This window comes from Hippopotamus amphibius, chromosome 12 (genome assembly GCF_030028045.1).
Source record: "Hippopotamus amphibius kiboko isolate mHipAmp2 chromosome 12, mHipAmp2.hap2, whole genome shotgun sequence".
NCBI lineage: Eukaryota > Metazoa > Chordata > Mammalia > Artiodactyla > Hippopotamidae > Hippopotamus > Hippopotamus amphibius.
In genome coordinates, this window is record NC_080197.1 from 23432609 (window position 1) to 23455839 (window position 23231).

General features: G+C 42.6%; 1 protein-coding gene across 2 annotated transcripts; it reads left to right on the forward strand.

Moving 5' to 3' along the window:
* The first annotated feature begins 687 nt into the window (after window positions 1-687).
* DSN1 (DSN1 component of MIS12 kinetochore complex) lies at window positions 688-15239 on the forward strand. 2 transcript variants are annotated; one of them, XM_057701303.1, is made up of 11 exons: window positions 688-804; window positions 2434-2476; window positions 2707-3033; window positions 5038-5111; window positions 6135-6207; window positions 8109-8196; window positions 10163-10222; window positions 10622-10696; window positions 13035-13182; window positions 14095-14182; window positions 14754-15239. In XM_057701303.1, exons 2-11 carry the CDS (start codon window positions 2449-2451, stop codon window positions 14855-14857), a joined length of 1065 nt encoding a protein of 354 aa, XP_057557286.1. In that variant the 5' UTR covers window positions 688-804; window positions 2434-2448; the 3' UTR covers window positions 14858-15239. The 2 variants fall into 2 exon arrangements, with proteins under 2 accessions (XP_057557286.1, XP_057557289.1); XM_057701306.1 differs by having other exon boundaries at window positions 720-804; window positions 2934-3033.
* Window positions 15240-23231: the final 7992 nt, after the last annotated feature.

Below are 23231 nucleotides of genomic sequence, written 5' to 3' on the forward strand. Positions count from 1 at the left end.
CAGAAGGAGCATCTGCTTTTCAGCCTGGGACCTCAGACAAGGCTCTGAGGGATGAATCCTCAGCCGAGGCTTAAAACTGGAGAATTTTGCTAAGAATGAGCAGGGAAGGGTTCCCAGGCAGAGGGAAGGGCCTGAGCAAAGGAGAAGCAATGGGAGTGATGAGAAGCTAGGCAAGCAGTTTGGGGAAGGCGTGGCTTGCAATGAAGGTTGTAGAGTTCTTGAACTTTGCCAAGTATAGAAAGGGCCACAAGATGAGAAAATGTGCTAGAGCAGGACTGGAAAAGTGCTTCCAGTCCGCCCTGGGAGAGTCAGGGTCCACATTTTTAGAGCTAAGATAAAGGGAGGGGGGACCATGGCCTCGCACCGGGGCAGGCCATCATTGCCCACCCGCTAATGCACTGTATTCCTTCGGCAAGTACCTCTCTGGGCCTCTGTTCCCCACCTTAGAAAGGCTCTAGGCATACTGGTCGCAAAGGACACGCTGGTGTGAAGGGGCCCAGTTAGTGACTCCCTGGGCGTTGAGTAGCCGGGAAAGGGCAACTTTCGGCACCTCAGCGACGGGAAGAACTTGGACAAAGTGGGCGGAGCAGCAGGAACCCTGAACACCGGTTTGCGCATGCGCCTTGAGGGAAGCCGGCGTTCTGCGCGTGCGCGTGAGCTAGCCCTGGAGGCTGCGGGCCGCGCATGCGCCCTTGGCTGGCGGGAGTTTTACTTACAGGTGGCGGCGGCGGCGGCGCGGGAGGAGGATCGCACAGCTGGCCAAGACCAGGAAGGAGCAGTCACTTTGGCGCAGGACGTCCAGGGGTAAGCCGGGGCCGCGGAGAGTGACCTGCGGCCTAGTGTTTCGGGGGCGGAGGCTCTGGGCTAGACGGGCGTCGCTCTGAGAGCAGGAAGCCGCAGACCTCTCCCCCGACGGGGCCCCGCTTACCCCGGCACCAGCCTCTTTGGGGTCGGACACCTCGGCCCAGACCTGACCTGTCGTCACCCCCGACAGCGGGGACTAGGTGGGGCGCTGCGGCCACCTCCGGATAAGAGGAGACCCGAGGGCGGGCGGCGCCTCTCGCTCGGGGCCTGTTTGTAGAGCCCGCGGTCTAGACTCCAAAACAGTGGTTGAAGGCGGGGAGTGGGTCGCAGGCCAGGGTTCGAAATTTGCCTCTGCTCCAGGCTAGCCGCATAGCTAGTTTGGGCCAGGCTTTGGCCCTTCTGAACCTCAGTTTTCCTGTCTGCAACGTGGAATTGATGATATTTGTTACAGAGCTGTGGGAACGATTAAACAGGAGAGGGATGGAAATGAGTGTTTACATAAACACACAGGTCCTGGCATGTAATAAGCATTGACGGGTGACCATTTGTTGCTGTTTTTATGCAGGCTCTCTTTTAGATCCTTGACCTACTACCCCTCATTGTTCTGTTTTCTTTGCCATGTTGTCCCTTCACATATATTCATTTCTCTTTGCTAAGTACCGCCCCGCCCCGCCCCCAATTTCTGTCGCGAGGGAGGGGGAAGCATGGAAGATGTGGAGGTGCTTCCGTCGTGTCCCTGCGCTTTTCCAGTCGGCTAGTGGTCTGTAACAGGCACTAAGAATACAGCCTGGCCAGGGAGACAGACATGTAAAGAGGCTTTACAGCCAGTGCTAGGGAAACCTAAGAGTGGAGCAGCCAACTCTGCTAAAGAGAAGTGGTGTGAGAAATCTTCACATTTGAGCTCAATTGGCCGGGCCGAATAAGTTTTTACGGGCAATTTGTGCAAAGACTCAAAAGTGGGGCATGGAATGGGAGTGGCAGGAGAAAGCAGGAATGGGTAGTTGGGACTAGCTTCTGGAAGGTGTTTGAGTACACTGAAGGAATCTCTGCTGCTGTCTAAAGAATGGATTGGAGAGGAGCAATGCTACATGTAAGAAAAGCTAGTGGAGAGGCTGTTAGATTCCTTGGGAGTGGTGGGGAGAGTGGTATAAATTATGAGAGCTGAACTAAATAGATAACTGGAAACAGGGAAGAGTTTTAGAGACTGTTGGAAGTAGAATGGGCCGGCCTTTGGATCTGTAGAATTAATAAATAAAGGATACCATGATTTTTCATGTTTTGAAGACCATGCAGATCGTAATTCCATCAGTTGAATTATGCAATTAAGCACTTGTTAAACAAAATAATTGGGAAATAAGATGGGGTGTGTGTTAAGGAAGATATGAGTATTTCTAGTGATAAATTATGTAGAAATTCAGAGCAGGCGGTGATGAGCCCTGCTGATGTTCTCTGGAGGAGGTGGGTGAGTTGGGATTGGGCTGGACGTTGTTAGGCAGGTAGAATTTCATGGGGCAAAGAGGGGCAGTTCAAAGAGACTAGAAAGCACAAGACGGATTCTGAGATAGTAAAGCCCCAGCAAGACTGGGACTGAAATGTGGAGAACAGATCACCTTGTTTTCCTATTTTCAGAATTCTCCACCCAAGATGACTTCTAGATCAGAGATTGTAGAAGGTGAGTATTGTAGTGAAATTCAGTACCTCTTGCCTTGGGTTCAGGTTCCTGAGCTTTACCTACATACTTTCCTGGCTCCTGGAGGATCTGAAATCACTTATTCATGTATTTGCAGAGATGCTTCCTCAGTGTTTCCATGATCTGGGGCATACGTTTCCTTTTTCCACTTTTTTGTACAGATACTTAATTGTGATGGGTTTGATTCTGTATTTTGACTTTTTTATAACAAGTGCTAGAAGAGGAGCCAGTGGCATCTAAGACTCATGATCATCAGCTGGAACCAGATGCCAGCCCTGCAAAAGCGAGTTGTAAATCATCCACCTCCCTGGAGATGACTGAAGGCATTTCAAAAGGACAAATTCACCTTGGCTCTAGCCCTAAAAAAGGGGAAATTTGTGACCTCAGCCACCAGGAAAGACTTCAATCCAGGTCCCTTTGTTTGTCCCCCCGAGAGCAGTCTGCCCGTCATCAAGACAGGAGGCAGTCCTGGCGGCGAGCAAGTATGAAAGAAACGAACCGGCGGAAGTCACTGCCTCCCTTTCATCAGGGCATTACAGGTGGGGTGCTATGTACATAAGACTGGAGTTCCAGCTCAGATAAGAGGCAGTGAGGTATGGCAGAAAGATAGACTTGACTTTGCTACTTACTAGCTATGTGACTGAGCAAATCACTTCACCTCTCTGAGCTTCAGTTTCCTCATTTATAGGAGTGTTTAAGATTATAAGTACTGATGTCAAACACCTAGTAAGTATTCAGTATCATTGCTATTGATATCATGTTATTATCTACCCATTGTCATCTATATCATGGACAGAAAATCTGATTTACATTCGTTCAACACTCACCTCTGCTGAGTGAATGTTCAACATTCACCTCTACTGGAAGTAAAGATTTCTTCCTGTGGCTTTCTGCCTCATATCCAAAAGTAGAACAGAAGGTAGATGGGTTGCTACCTGATTTTAGGCTTTATAACTGAAAATATCTCAGAGGGAAGAGCATATAAAAAGATCTAGGGTAAAAACCTAGAGTTTAGACATGCTGTATTTGAATGTGATTTTGTGTGAATTTATAATAGCATCTCAGTAAGCACTGAAGTACAAGATTTAAGGTGGGAAGTTGCACATTCCAGGAAGAAGTTACTAGCTGTGTGACCTCGAGCAGGTTCCTTAACCTCCTTTGCCTTACGGTCCTCATCAGTAAACGGGATGAAATAATACCTATTTCACAGGGTTGTGTGAGAATTAGATGAGTTGATATATAACACAGTACTTGGCACATAGTAAATAAATAGCTCAAGTGTTAAGCTGTTGTGATTATTTTAAAGACATTACCTCACTTCCAGATGTTCTGATGCTTAAAAGGAAATCTGGGTAAAAACAGCCATGTAGCATATTAGAAGATTGCGACCACAATTATGCTCATACGCTTTACTCCTTAGATGTGCCAAGAGACTTCAGTTTCCTGATTACCCTTACCTTCATCTCTGTTCCAGAGCATGTGGACCTAAATTCTGTGTAATAGAAAATTACTGATGTATAATAAGATTTGTTATCTCCTGGTTATTCCCAGCCACTTGCCAAGTTTCCTTGGTTATAGGCAGAAGGTACCCTGTTTTTCATGACAAAAAGCAAGGAGAAGTAATCAAAAGAGGGCACAAAAGAACTTTGAAAACACAGCTAGCTGAAGCTGGAGGGCAGAAAGACATGTATCTCTCCTAATTCACAAAGCAAATTTCCTTTGCTGTATAATAATTGTTTTTAAATGAACATAATTGAAAAAAACAGTATCTACATCTTTTAGTTGTTTGAGGATTCAGTGGTATAATTGTGTAAAATGCCCATTCAGTTTGGGCTGACTCACTGTGTGGCCTATTATCTAGCGTTTGTCAAATGGAATTGATAAGATACTTGCCTCAAGTTTTAATGAGGTGTGTGTAGCATTTAATAAAATGCCTTTTAGATAGCAAGTTTTCATCAAATTACTATTAAGGTTATTATTAGGTCCTTATAGAGAGGCAGCATGGTATTAGTGGGAAAAACACAGGTTTTGGTGATGAACTCAGGATTGAATTCTGGCCCCACCAGTCTCTGGCTTCAGACAGGTTCTCTCCCCTCTGAGCTTCAGTTTCCCCATCTGTAAAATGGAACTCATAGTTTGTAAGAAGATTCTGAAGACAGTGTATTTAAAGCACGTTGCAGTGCCTGTCATAAAAATACTGAAATATTCCCATCTCCTTTATTCAAATGGTGAATATAAAACATAAAAAGAAGTTAAATTATTTTTTTGTCCACCTTGTTTAGGAACACAAGATTTTAATGTAATACATAAGAGGTTCTTATAATAACTTGTTAAAGTTAGGATGCCCAGGTGGATAAATTTCATTCTTTGGTGATCCTGAACACATTAGATGTGACTATGTATGAATTCTCCCTTTAATGAGAGAAGGCTGCTTGGGTTTTCTTAAGTTGGACTGCATCGAGGGGAGGAATTTTTCAGGTTTTTTTTACTGTTCTAACTGTGTGAATACCCAGCTTCTTCAATGTGGTGATATTTTATGTCAGAGCTCTGCAGATCCATCAGTGTCAACATAGCAGAAAGCAAGCGGCTGGGCTCTCTCCTGCTTTCCAGTTTTCAGGTGAGAGTCTCAGGATTGGGAAATGCTTTCTTTCTTTCTTTTTTTATTTATTTATTTATTTATTTATTTATTTATTTATTTATTTATTTATTTATTTATTTACTGCATTGTGTCTTTGTTGCTGCGCAGGCTTTCTCTAGTTGCAGCGAGCAGGGGCTACTGTTCGTTGCGGTACATAGGCTTCTCATTGCAGTGGCTTCTCTTGTGGAGCACAGGCTCTAGGCGTACGGGCTTAGTAGTTGTGGCTCGCGGGCTCTAGAGCTCAGGCTCAGTAATTGTGGCGCACAGGTTTTGTTGCTCCAAGGCATGTGGGATCTTCCCGGACCAGGGATCGAACCCATGTCCCCTGCATTGGCAGGCAGATTCTTAACTACTGTGCCACCAAGGAAGTCTCAGGAAAATGCTTTCTTTCTCTCTTTTTTTTTTTCCTTAAAGCTGTTAACCGTGACATCTCCAAAGAGAGATCAGTACTGTGTGACTTATCCGTAAAGAGTAAAAAGATGTTTCTTTCTAGTGAGATTAATTTAAAAACCAAATTTAATTCCAGCAGTTGACTTGTCTCTGGACTAGTCTCTACCAGTCCCATTGGTGCTACTGCCACTAACTGAGCAGTGAACAGTCCGATTTCCCCGGTCTGGTGTATTTTGCTCATTGGCTGCATATGATGGGAATTTAAAGTGGGTGGAGGTCAAATCTAAGTTTAAGCAGACATTTGAGGTCTGGCTGCATTCTAAGTGGGTATTATGTGGCTAACTAGTGATCACATCTGTTTAGACATAAGCAAGTCATATGTATGAATTAAATGACCATTTTTTTGTGAATCAGAAATCAAATCATATCGTCTAGGCAACAAAGAGTTTTTCCCTTACCTTTTTATTTTCTTGTTTTGTTTATATGAAAAATCTTAGGTGTAGAATTAAATTATGTTTTACTCACATTTATTAAACATCATAAAATTATATGAATTCACGACTGACCTGGGGAATCTTGGTTGTTGTACTGAAAATGCTTTTCTTTATTTAGTTCTCTGTTCAGAAACTTGAACCTTTCCTAAGGGGCACTGAGGGCTTCAGTCTTGAAAGTTTTAGAGCCAAAGGTAAGTTGCTAAGACTAGACAAGTGAGCTTTGACCTTGGTCTGTACCTTCTATTAAGATCAATTGAATCAGTGAGTTGATCCCAGGATCCCCATTTACAGGAACTGCTGCCTCACAAAACCAGCTCCCCTCCTTTTTTGGGGAATTGCATTAAAAAGATAAGAATATATGTTTATGAAGTTCAGAAGGTCTAAAAGTAAAAAGTAAGCTTCTCTTCCACTGTGACCGCAGTCTCAGTTCCTCTCCTCCCAGAGGCAACCACAGCCACCGGCTTCTTTGTATCATTGCAGAGAGATTTATTGCATCTCTAAACATTTATCTGTTCAAGTCAAATGACTAATCCACTCTACACTGTTCCTTACCTTGGGTTTTTTTTTTTTTTTAACTTAATTTATCTTGCAGATAGTTCCATATCACACTTATAGAGCTGTCTTGACGTTTTAGTAGCTACATGATACTCCATTTTATAAATGTACCACATTTGATTTAACCAGTTCTTTATTGTTGGACTTTTGGGGTTTTCAGTCTTTTGCTATTGCAATGAATGGATAATAAATACCTTTTTATACAAGCCTTTGGCACATATTCAAGTTAAAATAAGATAAATTTCTAGATTGGAATTAACTAGTGTAATTATACTATAACTAAAAGTTTAGATTTTTTACAGTTTAATTGGTGATAAAGGTTTTTTTTGGTACTTTTAATCTGTTTTTTTCTTTTGAAGAGGATAACAATTTTTTCATATTTTTAGAGGAGAGCCATTTGTACTTTATTTTCTCTGTATTGTCTGTCCATGTCCTTTGTTCATTTTTAAAAATTGGAATATTGGCTCTTTTATATTGATTTTTATAGGAACTCTTTATATATTAAGGAAATTAGCTGTTTGTGACGAAAGTTACAAATATTCTTGCCTAGGAATCAATTTTCAGCTTTCTAGAAAGTAGCTGTTTTCCTTACAGTGTCATTACACAGTCATCCAGATCAGAAATACTCAGTGTTACCCACTTAAAAGACCTAGAAACTACATGGACTCAGACTTACTTGCCGGTTAAAGCTGTTTATCTCAGAGCTGCACTATCACCATAATTGGAGTAGATATGTCCAGGTTATTTTGATAGCTATTTCACATATATTTTCCCCTCTGCATTCCTCATCTCAATTTAATTGTGAACTCTTCCACGTTTAAGCAGGGACCTGTTTTTACCTCATGCCCATAATTCTTTTTTTGCCTCCAACATTTCTCATTACACTCTTGACCATTAACTGACTTCTGTAATATGTTCTTCCACCCAGTGCCAGCAGATCAAATCTCTTGAAAAGAATGAAATGTCAGTGCAGATACATCTTTTTAACTGCCTTTTCACCAGTCAAGTGTAAAAACCACTGTTATAAATGTTATAAAGAGGAGTTGTCTTTCATTTTATCTTTACCTACCCAAAGAAAAAAGATAAAATTTTCCTGCATATTTATACCACTTTTTTTGAATGGGCGAGAATGTAACAGGGGACCCTAGAGCTGAGACCACCTCAGCTCAGATTGTATGTATGGCAATCCCAGTCTCCTAATTCATCCCACCCCAACCCCTACTTTCCCTGCTGGATGTCTATATGTTTGTTCCCTACGTCTTTGTCTCTATTTCTGCTTTGCAAACCAGTTGATCTGTACCATTTTTCTAGGTTCTGCATATATGTGTTAATATATGATATTTGTTTTTCTCTTTCTGACTTACTTCATTCTGTATGACAGTCTCTAGGTCCATCCATGTATCTACAAATGTCCCAGTTTCATTCATTTTTATGGCTGAGTAATATTCCATTGTATATACGTACTGCATCTTCTTAACCATTTCTCTGTTGATGGATATTCCATTTATTTTACAATATATAATTTTATTCTCTCTAGCATCTTCTCTTTCTGAAGAGTTGAAACATTTTGCAAACAAACTGGAAAGTGATGGAACTCTACAGAAATGTTTTGAAGATTCAGAAGGGTAAGGGCAATTCCCCTTTGGTCCAGAATTATAATTGAATTAGGACTTTTTTTTTTTTTTTTTTTTTTAAGGCACATGGGCTTAGTTGCTCCGCGGCATGTGGGATCTTCCTGGAGCTGGGATAGAACCCATGACCTCTGCATTGGCAGGCGGATTCTTAACCACTGAGCCACCTAGGAAGCCCCGAATTAGGACTTTTTATTTTTATTTATTTACGAAAAAAATTTTTTTAATATTTATTTATTTATGTGGCTATGCCAGGTCTTAGTTGCAGCACGCAGGGTCTTTGTTGCAGCATGCAAGATCTTTAATTGTGGCATGTGGTATATGGGATCTAGTTCCCCAACCAGGGATCAAACCCAGGCCCCAGGCACTGCGAGTGCGAGGTCTTACCCACTGGACCACCAGGGAAGTCCCTCCCTGTGGACTTTCTAATGATGCCGTTCTGATGGGTGTGAGGTGATACCTCATTGTAGTTTTGATTTGCATTTCTCTAACAGTTAGCGATGATGCAATTCTCTAACAATGAGCATCTTTTCATGTGTCTGTTGGCCATCTGTATGTCTTCTTTGGAGAAATAAGGCTTTTTACTTTAATTAGACAGTTGTTCATGCACTCAACAAATGTTCATCCAGCATCTCCTATGTACCAGGCTCTTCTAGAAGCTAGAGATACAGTGATAATGAAACGAGATCTCTCTTCTTATACATTGTAATAGGAAAGATGGTCAAACAAATACATAGAAAATAACAATTTCAGATAGTGATAATCTAAGAAGTCAATAAATGTGATAGTGACTTGAGGGGGTGGGCAACTTTAGGGTGTTCAGAGAAGTTCTCTAGTGATTTGACCTTTGCACTGAGACCTGTAAGACCTGGATGGTGAGAAGGAAGCAGCCATGGAAAGATGAGAGTAAAAACATTCTTCAGATCTTCACTAGCCATGCAGGTTGGAGATAAACTTACACTCTTTAGCTGTTGGCAAGCAAGAATATTAGGAGAAATTTTGCAGTCCCACCCTGAAACTGGTGGTTCCTCTGCAGGGGCAGCACCCAACCCTCTACCTCCTGCCTGTAACAAATCATATAACTTGGGCCTACGCTTTTGATGTCACAGATGAATACCTTTCCATGGATTCTTAGAATTAACATTGCTATTCAGGAAATGAAAAATATTTTAGCTCAACAAAGCTTTTCTTAATGCAGTATATTTAAACCACAGGCTGCTGCATCTCAGCCAGAGGTTACAGAGGCTGTTTGTCACAGGCATTGGTAGAAAAACATGAAAGGTGACACAGCTGATTTGCCTTTGCCAGGTAGAGTGCCAAGTACATCTGCAAAATTTTGCCACTTCAGTGCCTCCTGTTTTTCCATTAGAATTAATCGCCCTGCAGAGCCGAGGCATTGGTTTAAGTAAAACATATCCAGTTGATAGCTTCAATTTAAGTGGGGAGACAAGATGGTATTGTTGGGCCTTAAACGATGTTAAGGTTTTGATTTAGTGGGAGGGGAAGAGGCTAAAAAATGGCATGAACAAAACTTTGGAGATTGAAACCTTCAGATATTTGTGGCGGAGTGGCATTAAATGGGACAGAATAGATAAAGGGTAAAAGTAGGAATCAAAGTTAATGAGCTGGACAGAGCCAGAACACAGAGAACCTTAAGTGCCAGGTTAAGGAGTTTTGGCTTCTCGTCTGAATGCAGTGGATAGTCACAGAATTTTTAAGCAAGGAAAAAAGTTAAACAAATATTTTAAGAAAGGTTAATCTGGCCGTGTGCAAATTGGAACTTGTGAGAGAAATAGATGTTGAAGAAGCCACTGAGAAAGCTGTTACCTAGTCCCAGAATAAATATTTGTTGAAAGCTAAATTCTGAACATGTTTTATTGCCACTGAAATTTTGTAAGGTGTCCATAGCAAGTGCTCTTGGAAAGTGTGTGTTAATCTCATCATCCTATCTGTGTTGTAGAAGAGCATCAGATTTGACTCTGGAAACATCAGTGGCTGAGATGAAGGAATATATAACAAAGTAAGTGAAAATGAGCAAACCTTTGTTGGAAAATCTAAATTCATCTGGGGAAATTAACTAAACCTGGGAAAAATGAATCGTAAACATCCTGTTCAATGTGTCAATACTTGTGTATCCACACTGGACATTAGACAGCTTCACACTGGGATTTTATGGGCTGTACTGATGGCCAGTTTCATAGAATAGAGTCTACAGACTAAGGATGTGGATTTGATGTTAAGAACTCATGTTTGTTTTGATTAAGTTAATATCCTCTGAATTGGTCATGTTTTCTAATCTTTTTATGACCTTTTTATTCACATCTTAGAACCAGAGAAGACACCTATTGTACTTATTGTTGCCCTGAGTGATTCAGAATGAGATGATCAAAAATTAACTCAGTTTTTTCTGATCCTGTAGGTTTTCTTTGGAACGTCAGAGCTGGGATCAGCTCTTGCTGCGCTACCAGGAGGAGGCTGAAGAAATCATATCCAGGTTAGGTCTATGACAGGAAATAGGAAGCTTTTACCTTGTGGAGTTTGATTTGAATTGATTTCAGTTCTTTTAGCACGGATTGAATGATGAATCCATTCTTACAGGCCAATCAACTCATCAAATCTCTGGAAAGTGAGGGGGAAGGGAAGGGAAAGTTGTCACTATTTTCAGTCAAAGAACAGAATTGCCTCTCTTCTGTGCCCTTGGCTGCCGTTCCATATCCTGGGGGAAACAGGCACATCTCTGCCCTGTACCTGGCAACCTGGGGCAGGGCCAAGAACAACATCAAGGGACTTCAGTGAACACATGGCCTTTGAGTTGTGGGTGTGGGTGAGAACCCTGGCCAGGCCTTTCATGTCTTTCACATAGCCATGAAATAGGTAGTGAAAGATGGTGTGTAGGAGAGAGAGGATCTTTGTCTGGGTCTTGAAGGCATAAGAAAATGGGAAAGGCGCTTCCCTGGTAGCACAGTGGTTAAGAATCTGCCTGCCAATGCAGAGGACACAGGTTCGATCCCTGGTCCAGGATGATCCCACGTACCACGGAGCAACTAAGCCCGTGAGCCACAACTAATGCGCCCACGCACCACAACTACTGAAGCCTGCACACCTAGAGCCTGTGCTTCGCAACAAGAGAAGTCTGCACACCACAATGAAGAGTAGCCCCCGCTCTCTGCAACTACAGAAAGCCTACGTGCAGCAACGAAGACCCAACACAGCCAACAAATATTAAATATTTTTTAAAAATGGGAAAGTGCTAGGTTTTTATTTCATCCATACCAGTGATTTTAAGCTTTTTTTATATATATAAATTTATTTATTTATTTATTTTATTGGCTGTGTTGGGTCTTTTTAGCTGTGCACGGGCTTTCTTTTTAGTTGTGGTGAGTGGGGTCTACTCTTCGTTGTGGTGTGCGGGCTCCTCATTGCCGTGGCTTCTCTTGTTGCAGAGCATGGGCTCTAGGCACGTGGGCTTCAGTAGTTGCAGCACATGGGCTCAATAGTTGTGGCTCACGGGCTCTAAAGCGCAGGCTCAATAGTTGTGACGCACGGGCTTAGTTGCTCCACAGCACGTGGGATCTTCCTGGAGCAGGGATCGAACCTGTGTCCCCTGCATTGGCAGGCAGATTCTCAACCACTGCGCCACCTAGGAAGCCCTGATTTTAAGCTTTTTTTCTAAACAGAATCTTAGCTAGAAACATAACTATAAAACATTAGCCAAAATAGTAATTGCAAAAGTGGCCTCTCAGTAGAGAGGTGCTTTGGGGAATACAGTTTGAGAAACTTCCCGAATCCAAGCATTGATGGTTATTAGTTACTTTCTTCACCCTTTAAATGTTCTATTAATGAAGATAATGTATAAGATAGTAGTTTCAAAATAAAAACTTTCGATGGGGCATAGCTTACTAGTTAAGAGGAATGCTTCCGGAAGCAGACTTTCTGTTCAGATCCTAACTACTCCTTAGTTCTGTGGGCTTGGGCAGTCTGAAGTTCCTCATCTGAAAATGGGGATACTATTACCACCTACCTCACTGGGTTATTGTGAGTGTTAAATGAGGTGAAATGGAAAGTGCTTAGCTGTGCCTGGCACCCAGTAAGCACTCAGTAAATTGTAGTAGTTGTTACTAAAGAGTCATCATCAGTTTTCATGAACTGTCCATTATATTCAGTTTTTTGTTTTTTGTTGTTGTTTGTTTGTTTTTGGTTTGTTTTTTTGGCCGCACATCACACAGCTTGCAGGATCTTATTGGCTCCCCGACCACGGATCAAACCCACGCCCTCAGCAGTGAAAGGGCAGAGTCCTAACCACTGTGCCGCCAGGGAGTTCCCTATATTTGGTTATTTTAGACAATTGAAGCGGGCCAGCATCTTTTTGGTAAAAGATTACGGACATTAACTTCAGAATAGCAAGCTTTGGCTTTACCCCAAGTATAGTCCTTTTTGTAAATTCACGTTATTGTTAGGTGGAGTCAACTAACCTAGCATTTCCTGGAGTCCAGTGGTATAAAAAATAGTCATACTGGTTCATTATCTCAGAATCTCTTGTTAATAAGAGAGCCTAGGGGCTTCCTAGGTGGCGCAGTGGTTAAGAATCCGCCTGCCAATGCAGAGGTCACGGGTTCGATCCCAGCTCCAGGAAGATCCCACATGCCACAGAGCAACTAAGCCCGTGTGCCAAAAAAAAAAAAAGTAAATAAGAGAGCCTATACTTAGAGTGGGATGGGAGAATATTGATTCAGGTTAAGAAAGCCTCCTAGGAGTTTTTTTTTCCTAGGTAATCTTTACTATTTTCCCTAGAAAATGATTATAAAATCATTTGAAAGCTGTTTTATTTTTAGAGGATCAACTGAAACCAAAAATACTGAAGTTGAAGTGGAACCTACAACATATCTTGGGTCTTCCCAGAGTGAAGTCCTTAATACAAAGCCTGACTACCAGAAAATATTACGGAACCAGAATAAAGTCTTTGACTGTATGGAGTTGGTGGTGAGTTGGGTCGTGTTTCTTTGGTCAAGTTATTCTGTTTGCTACCTGATCATCCTTGGAAATTAAAAGACCCGGTGAATATGTGTAATTAGATAAATATATTTAACTTTACCTTGGAGAAAGAAACATGGAGAGACAATGAAAGAAAAGAAATGAACAAATTGTGATAAGTACTAATGAATCAGGTGGAGGGAGAGAATGTACAAGGAGGTCTGCAGGTTGCTATATAGAGGGGTTGAAGGCCCTGCTCAGGTGCCACTTTAATAGACTTGAAAGGAATGAGGAAGTGATCCATGAGGACATTTTGGAGAGTAGTAGTGTATCAGCCCAAGTATTAACAGAAAGCAGGTGGCATTTGATATAGGATAATTCAGGGAGAGTCTATTTGCAGAGGGGCTGAATATTAAAGGTGTGCGTTTCAGGAAACCAAAAGTGAAGTGAAAAAAACTGGGGCCTAGGAGCAGCTGAGCTATTGCCTGTCAGCTGGAGGGAGGAACAGTTACTGTGGCACCTAGCGGGGGCTCATTTAGTGGGCTGCTTTGAGAGAGCCATGACCTTCAGTTGAGAGACACAACAAACTCAAGATAACCCTTCCGGGAGCAGGCCTAGGTAAAAATACCCTGACTTCATTCAGCTCCCTCCCACTCGGCTCCCCCTTGCCCAGGCCCACCCAGAAGCCAGAGGACATGCAATCCTGTTGGAGGTTGTTCAGGTCCAGCCTGGTGGGGCGTAGAGCAGTGTGGAGAAGAGTGGAGTGTGGATGTGGAGGGGCAAGCAAAATGTCTGGCATAAGCATTCCAGTCTGAAAGAACAGCAGAAGCAAAGCTCCTGAGCAGAAGCTCACCTGACATGTTTGAGGAGCCTCAGAGAAGCCATGGACCCTAACACTTCACAGCTGTCTTTTGTCTGCAGATGGACGAACTGCAAGGATCTGTGAAGCAGCTGCACGCCTTTATGGATGAAAGTACCCAGTGCTTCCGGAAGGTGTCAGTACAGCTCGGTAAGCCTGTTTCAAGGGGACTAGAGTTTGTATTGTTTTATACCTAATAGCCCTTCAGATACACACTGCCCTTCAAAACGTGTGGTCTCAGAGGGTCAGGCCTGTATCTGGTGATTCTCCAGCACCACCCCCCCACCAACAATAACTATTGTGTTGTGAGTACTCAGAGTTGATGGGAAATTTGGAGATTTAATTCCACAGAAGCACAGTAGACTGAGAATTAAATCACCACAAACTGTTGTTTGGGTAAATCCAAGACTTAAGAAATACCCATTGCCTTTTCTCCCTTTTCATTCTTCAAGAATCCACTAAGTGACACATCACTTTTCCTGACCTCCAGCCCTAAATTACTTGCTAAACATACCTTCATTTCATTAGTCATCGAATTGTATCGTGGTTGTAGTTGCAGCTGGCCTTCCTACCAGCCTGCCATCTCGTTGAGGACAGACGCTCTCTAATTTGTCATTGGAATGCCCTTCTGTGTGTCTGGTACAGTGTCCCCAGAGTCAGTTTTCAATAAGTGGTATTTGAATTCAATTGAAATTTATTTTTTGGCTCCTTTTCTCTGCAGGGAAGAGAAGCACGCAACAGTTAGATCCTTCACCAGCTCGAAAACTGCTCAAGCTTCAGCTACGGAAGCAACCTAGCACACATTGCTCTAAATCTTGTCAGTGACCTTATGCAGCTTTTCTGCCACAAGGTGCCCTAGAGGAGAGAAACGGAAGAGTGCCCCAGTGCTCAGCAACTGCACGGCAGACTGAGCTGTGACATCTGCCCTGCTGCCTTTGAAGATAACTGGCTGACTATAAAGCACTTCCATTTTTTTCTTAAAATGATGCATCTGCAAGAATGTCACATACAAACTTTTTCCAAGAATGTGCAAAATGCCTGAGACTTCTGCTTCGGAATGACCTTCAGAACGAGTGGCGCTTTCTTTTAAATATCCTTTGTGATCAGAAACCTTCCTCTTATGAAGATGTTTTTCAGGTTTTGAAACAACCCAGAGTCATTCAGGACCAAATCCAGTAAACATGTTAGGGGTCATTCTGGTCGTAAAGGGAAAGAGACCGACTTCCAGTGTGGCTTTGAAGGTGCTTTTAGGTGGAGGGGTTGTGAGCATTGTTTGCACCGTGTGGATATATAAATCATTTCACCAGATATCCACACTGAAGGAAATACCACTCCTCTCTAAGCTGTTGTCTGTAGCGTGCTTTAGCTTTTAATATTGAGTCGATATCCTAAATCCTGGGTTCATGGCAAAAAGGAGTTAAGTGCCTCTTTTTATTGTTCTCCATGTTTGTTAATAATCTGCATTATAAGATTGCACATACTTAAATTTAAAACCTTTGCTTGAGCTTGTGTATATTTTGAGTGTATAAAAAAATGAAAAGGCACAGAAGGTTTAGCAGAAAATACTATTCTTTGCCAGGATCCCGAAGCGAACAGTAGTGTGGAGATACTCCTCAGCATTAACTGCCAGTGAAACACCAACTAACTTATTGTTAATCTCTCTTATTCTCTGATCCTCCTATTAGGACAAAACCCATATCGCTTAAATACCCAGTCATTATCCTAAGTCTTAAGCCTTGGCCTAAGCACCAGTTAGTGAGAGGTGATAATATCTCCTTGCTTTGACCTATATTCCTTATTCTTTCATATATTTGCAGCACCCCTGCTATATGTCACACACAGGTCTAGGAACTGGGAAGAGAGCAAAGAACAAAAACAGACTCGGGACCTCCTTTCGTGATGCTCACAGTTTAGTGGAGACAGGGAACAAGAAGAGACCCCTTTTCCGCATATGTGATGTTTTAGTTGACTTGGGAAAGAGAAAGGAGTTAAATAGGGCAGTTATTTGAGATAACAGGAGCAGCATTTACAAAGGTCTGAGAAGAGAGAATAAAACATTCTGGGATACTGAAAAAAAAAAGACTAGTCAATTGTATCTCAATAGTAGTTCTTAAAGAAAAAAAAAATATTAGCCCTGTCTACAAGAAGTTTTACAGAAGGATCTCTTTGGAAATCACACATCCCTTATATACATATATCATCTCTTATTGAAAAAAAAAGTAAATAAAAAAAGACTAGTTAAGCAGGAATGCTAAGTGTCAGTGTAAGAGCTGCCTGAGACAAAGCTAATCAAAAGTCACCAGAAGGTTTTGAGAGAGGGAGAGATGGGATCAGAACTTAATTTTAAAAGATAAGGGACTTCCCTAGCAGTCCATTGGTTAAGGCTCAGCGCTTCCACTGCAGGGGACGCAGGTTCCATCTCTGGTCGGGGAACGAAGGTCCTTCATGCCACACAGCAGCAGCCAAAGAAAGAAAGAAAAAAAAAAAAAAGATCACTCCAGTTGCTGTTTGGAGAATAGACAGAAGCAAGTATGTGTGGGTGTGAGAGACCAATTGGCCTACTGCTGTTGTCAGGTGGGGAATGACAGCCTGTGCTGGGAGTTGGCAGTGGATGAGTGGGGGGAGTCATTCACAGTGTCTGTAACATAGCAGGCGTGTCACCTATGTGTTAAAAGCCTAACTGCCACTTACTAACTGACCAAGGAAGTTATTTAACCTCTTATTTGTAAGATTGGGAGAATGATAGAATCTGTATCACAGGAATGCTATAGGGGTTGGATTAAATAACATAATTTTAGAACAGTGTTAAGTATCACTGACTGGATTTCCTAGGTGGCACAGTGGTTAAGAATCTGCCTGCCAATGCAGGGGACATGGGTGCGATCCCTGGGCTGGGAAGATCCCACATGCCACAGAGCAACTAAGCCCGTGCGCCACAACTATTGAGCCTGTGCTTTAGAGCCTGTGAGCCACAACTATTGAACCCATGTGCCACAACTACTGAAGCCCATGCTCCTGGAGTCCATGTTCCACAACAAGAGAAGCCACCACAATGAGGAGCCCACACTCTCTTCAACAAGAGAATGCCCGTGTGCAGCAATGAAGACCCAACACAGCCAATAAAAAAAAATCCAATAAATAAACAAATGGAAAAAAAAAAGTATCACTGACTAAAAGCAAGATACTCTCTTAACTATATTAGGGCAAATGGGGGACTTTCCTGGTGGTCCAGTGGCTAAGATTCCACACTCCCAGGGCAGGGGCCCCTGGTTTGATTCCTGGTCAGGGAACTAGATCCCACATGCTGAAACTAAAAAAAAAAGACCCCACGTGCCAGCAGCTAAGATCTGACGCAGCCAAATTAATTTTGTTTTTTAAAGAGAAACAGTAATTAAATTATAAGCTCTTTCAAGGAAGGGAATGTGCCCTTTACATTCTGGTATTCTTTAAATTTGGGGGTAATTAAGCTTAATGTAATCACTCTGGAAAAAAAAATTCCATTTCTCATGTTGCACTCAAAAAAGGAGACGGTGTGGCTGGTGGTTGTAGTAGAGGCGATATAATGGAGGACTAGGAATTAGGAGCCCTGTCTTGGATTCTAGTTTTTTTTGTTTGTTTTTAATTTTTATTGGAGTATAGTTGATTTACAATGTTGTGTTAGTTTCTGCTGTACAACACAGTGAATCAGTTATGCATATATACACTCTTTTAGATTCTTTTTCTATATAGGTCAGTACAGAGCACTGAGTAGAGTTCCCTGTGCTATATCTAGTTCTTAAGTTACTGGTTCATTCACCAAAAACTTACTGAGCCCTTTCCTAATGCCAGGCACTGTGCTACGTGCCATGTGACCCTGGGTACCTCTCTGGGCCCATGTCAAAGGAGGATGCTATGCCCTGTAAAGTGTTCTTAGGGGCTTCATAAGGATGCAACTCGGCAGAATGGGACAAGCCAGCCAGGCACAGTACTCAATTCCCCTCCCTCTGAACAGTTTTAGTTTAAGGTTCTCCAGGGAGACTCTGCAGCAAGAAAACTACAGTACTCGCCCCATAACGGAGGAAGATACACTCCAGGACCCCAGCGGATGCCTGAAACTGCAGATAGTACCAAACCCTATGTATGCTGTTTTTTCCTATATATATACATATATACTTATAATAAAGTTTAACAAATTAGGCATGTTAAGAGATTAACAACAATAGTAAAATAGAATAATTATAACAGTATACTGTAATAAAGTTTATTTAAACAAATTAAAAAAAATTTTTTTTGGCCACACCATGTGGCATGTGGGATCCTAGTTCCCCAACCAGGGATCAAACCTGTACCCCTTGCATTGGAAGTGTGGCGGCTTAACCACTAGACCACCAGGGAAGTCCCCTGTAATAAAATCTGGGTGAATTTGGTCTCACTCTCTCAAAGTATTATATTGTCCTGTACTCACCCTTCTCACAGATGATGTGAGATGATACAATGCCAATGTGATGAAGTGAGGCATTGTGACATAGCATTAGGCTACAATTGAACTTCTGACCAGAAGGAAGATCTTCGAGCCATGACAATTGATAGTTGGATGTCAGGAACAGATGATGTTGATGGTTGGGGGTCCAAGATGAATAGTTGAAGGTTTTTTTGCTGAAAGCTTTTGAAAGAACATTATAATTGGAGTTGTTGTCTCTAACTCATTAAAGTGTTGCTGCAGAGATTGTAATCCTTCTGTGATCATGAGTGGCTACAGTGCTTCTTTTCATCTGAGGATCATATTCCATAATTTTGAAATTGTGAAATTCGAAACACTTTGGCAAATTTCAGTAAGGTGCACAATGCTGATTCTGCTTCACTTTCTTCACCTTCCTCTGTAGATGGCTCCACAGGTTCTTCCAAATACTCACTTGCTAACACTTCTCGATGGCCTTCAATATGTTCTGTTGAAACCATGCACCTCAGATTGGAACTTGGACCCACGTGGCCGGGACTCAAACCTGGCCAAAACCCTAGGTCTTCCAACTGAGATCACACACCTGGTTTCAGGACTTAATGAAGCTCAGGTTCTTAATAGCTCATTGCAGGAAGAATTCAGTGAGAGACAAAGTGATAGGAAAGAAGTGGATTTATTTAGAGAGAAACACACTGCATAGAGTGTCAGCCATCTCAGAAGGTGAGAAAAGGTACCAAGGTATGGGGGTTGTCGGTTTTTGTAAGGGTGGGTAATTTTATAGGCTAATGAGTGGGAGTATTCCAGCGATTCTGGAAAGGGGCGGGAATTTCCAGAAATTGGGCCACCACCCATTTTTGATCTTTATAGTCAACCTTAGAACTGCCATGGCATCTGGAAGTCGACTTGTCCACCATCTTGGGCCCATTTGATTCTAATCAGTTTATGTTATGTCTTCAGGCTGTGTCATTCTTTCAAAGGTTGTGGCCTGCCCCCTTCCCTCCTGTTTCATTTCCACTTCTTCATCAAGCATGCTGGCAAGTCCTTCTCCACCAACTTGTCTTGCTATGTAAACGAATTTCCTAACTTCTCCATCAAGTGGGTTAGTAAGCTTTAAATCATTCACGACTTAAGTTCAACCAGAAATTAAAACAGTTTCTGGTTTTAATTCATTCACTGCAGCTTTGATGAATGTTATCGCATCAGCAATAGTGAATGACTTCCAGCAATGCATTATGCCCAGATTAAAGTCTGTGTTAATTGCTGACTAAATGTGATCAAATATCAGGTGTGTGTATGTGGCCTTGACAAACTGAATAATGCCCTGTCAAGTGGCTAAAGCAATGAGGTTGTATTTGAGGTAAAAATACAACTTTGACAATTTCATTTTCATTGCAGATTCAGGATGACCAGAAGAATTGCCTGTTAGTAATAGGATTTTAAATTCCCACCCTTCATTTTCCAAATGTTTTTCACTTCTGGAATGAAGCACTGGTGGAACCATTTCATAAACAAGATAACTTTCACCTGATTTTGTTGTCAGAATATGGGCAGATAATTCCTGGTTTTGTTTTTTTAGAGATTGTGGATTCTTTGTTCTGCCTTTAACATGCTGTATAGCATTGCCAATAGTAACAGAGTTAATCTGTCCTTCCATATTTTATGACCTAGTGCCTCCTTTACACTTTTATGAAGGTAGCTTTGTTGCTGAATGCAAGTTCATGTTCCTGACACACAATGAGGCCCAACAAACCCAAACGTCTGAGTTCAGAGCAGAGAAAAGTTTACTGCAATGGCCAAGCAAGGAGAATGGGTGGCTCGTGCTTAAAATAAAACCAAAATCCCAGATGGTTTTTGGTTCTATTGGGCATCTTCTTCCAGAACAGCCCAGTTTCGTCACATGAAGACTTGCTTTGGATGGTATCCTTTCTCTTCAATCAAATTCTTCACCTCTGCTGGAAATGTGGCAACAGTTTCTGAAGCCAAATCCAACCTCTGAACCCTGATACTGAATTAATTCTTGGAGACAGAGTTTTGGGTGAAGTAGTAAAGAATAGCTTTATTGCTTTGTCAGGCACAGGGGGCCACAGTGGGCTAATGCCCTCAAAACTGTGTGTCCCAACCTGAAGGGGGTAGTGAGAAGTTCTATAGTAATGGTTCAAAGGGGGTATGATCAGCTCGTGGACAATCTTCTGATTGGTTGGTGGTGAAGTAAGTGGGAGTCAGCATCATCAATCTTCTGGTTCCAACCAGTCTGGGGTTTACATGCTTGTTGGCATTTAATTTCTCCCACCTGGTGGGGGTTTCAGTATCTGCAAAATAGCAGATAACAAGATATTGTTACATATATCCCTTGAAGGGTAACCAAGACCCTATCCCAAGGCTGCACTGTTATTTCTTTTGACTGTTCCTCCCTTGTCTCCCTTCCCTAATTAGCAACTGTTTGAATCTGCTTTTGCAACTCAGGAAGGTCAGGGAGGCTCAATGAAGCCTATTTCCTGTAATCAAGAAATGGGGCAAGGGGGCCTCCCTGGAGGCACAGTGGTTAAGAACCCACCTGCCAATGCAGGGGACACATGTTTGATCCCTGGGCCAGGAAGATCCCACATGCCGCAGAGCAACTAAGCCAGTGTGCCACAACTACTGAGCCTGCGCTCTAGAGACTGTGAGCCACAACTATTGAGCCCATGTGCTGCAACTACTGAAGCCCACATGCCTAGAGCCCGTGCTCTGCAATGAGAAGCCACCACAATGAGAAAACTGCACACCACAACGAAGAGTACCCCGCTTACAACTAGAGAAAGCCCATGTGCAGTAATGAAGATCCAACACAGCCAAAAATTAAAAATAATAAAATTAATCTTTTTTTTTTTTTTAAGAAATAAATGGGGGGGGGGAGGGGGGGAGCCCTGGCAGTCGAGTACTTTCACTGCAAGGGCCCAGGTTCAATCCTGGTTGGGGAACTAAGATCCCTGCAAGCCGTGCAGTGTGGGAGGAAAAAAAAAAAGAAATGGGGGATACAAGGGCTTTTGTGCCCAGGAGCCCCACAGGGTCCTGCTGGGTATCACTTCTTCATTGGCAGACTCAGCCTCTCCAGTAATCTTTCTATTTTTCAGTCCAAACTATTCTTGAATCTGTGTAACCGTCCCTTACTTGCAGAAAATGGCTTGGGGTCACTTGCTTCAGAGGATCCCTTGTTGAAGTCTTTATATAGGCCTGAAACTGAGCAGGCCCCCGTGGGGCCCTCCTGTGAACAAAAGCCCTTGCACGTCCCTATTTCTTGTCGGCAGAAAGAAGCTTTGTTCTCCTAGGCCTAGGTGGAGGATGGTGACTACGTGCTGACCACAAGCACTAGACCCCAGACAGGCTGGAACCAGAAAGTTGATTAAGATTCCTGAAACGTCACCCTGTTACCTCACCACCAACCAATCAGAAGAAAGTTATGCACCCTGCAAGCCCTCAACCACAAATGTTGCCATTAAAATTCCTTCCCTGAAAGCCAACAGGGAGTTCGAGTCTTTTGATCACAGGTTGATTGTTCCTTGCTTGGCCCTGCAGTAAACCTTCGTCTGCTCCAAACTCCAACGTTTAGGTTTGTTTGGCCTCACTGGGTGTCAGATACATAAACTTGGGTTTGACAATAGGCTCAGTGCTTTCTGGGGCAACATGTTGTTGTCAATCAAAATCTGTACTTTGTTCGCGTCTTCCACAAATTTAATGCCTTTTCACTGTTTTTATTTATTTATTTAGCTGCACCGGGTCTTAGTTGAGGCATGTGGGCTCTTAGTTATGGCATGCATACGGGATCTAGTTCCTGGACCACAGACAGAACCCAGGCCCCCTGCATTGGAAGCTCCGAGTCTTAACCACTGTATCTCCAAGGAAGCCCCTGCCTTTTCATTCCTAACTGAGCACTTTTTATGTACTGTGGCCCTAACTTTTCTGATCTGAGGTGCGACGGCAAAGCTAGCACAAATTTCTTTTTCCTGCAATATCACAGATAGAAAATTGATTCTCACTGTAGATCTTAGCAATCTCAGGGTAGAGTTTTGCCTTTTTTTTTTCTTTCTTTAAGTTGAGAACTTTCATCTTTTCACCTAAAGGAAGCTCTTTATGGCTTCCCTTTGGCTTATCCACATCGCTAGCCATACTACTCTTGCACTTTGGGACAAAAGAATGATTCACTTCCCCAGGTGGGAGGGAGAAGGACCAGAGATTTCAACATGTTACTCAGAATGAGACAGGCTGGGACCTGGGACTCTTTGCTGCAGTGCTGCAATGCTTACACCTGGACACACCTCTCCTCAAGAAACAAAATACAAAGACACTGTGTGGGACTGAAAATAACTGTGTGCTTCCACAGTTGCAGAAAAGTCTGGACAAAAGATACAAAGAGACCAAAAAACCCAACTGCCACTTTTGAAGAGCCCAAAGCAAAAGCAGGGCACTGCACATGCCCGCTGTGCACACCACCACCTAAGGGGTGGGCAAACCACCCAAGCCACCCCTCCAGCAGGACCCCTGGACACACCCCTACCCTCAGCCTATATAAGGAACAAGCCCCCCCCCCCCCAACCCCCGCCTTGCTTGTTCTCGCTCCCTTCTGCTGCAACAGGGGCCCCAATAAAGCCCTGAATTTCTTGTCTGGCCTCTGATCAATTTCTATTGACTAAGGATGCCAAGAACCCTAATGGGTAATAAGAACAACACAGCAATTAAAAAACTTATGATTTACTTATTTTCCATTCAATTCTTTCACACCAG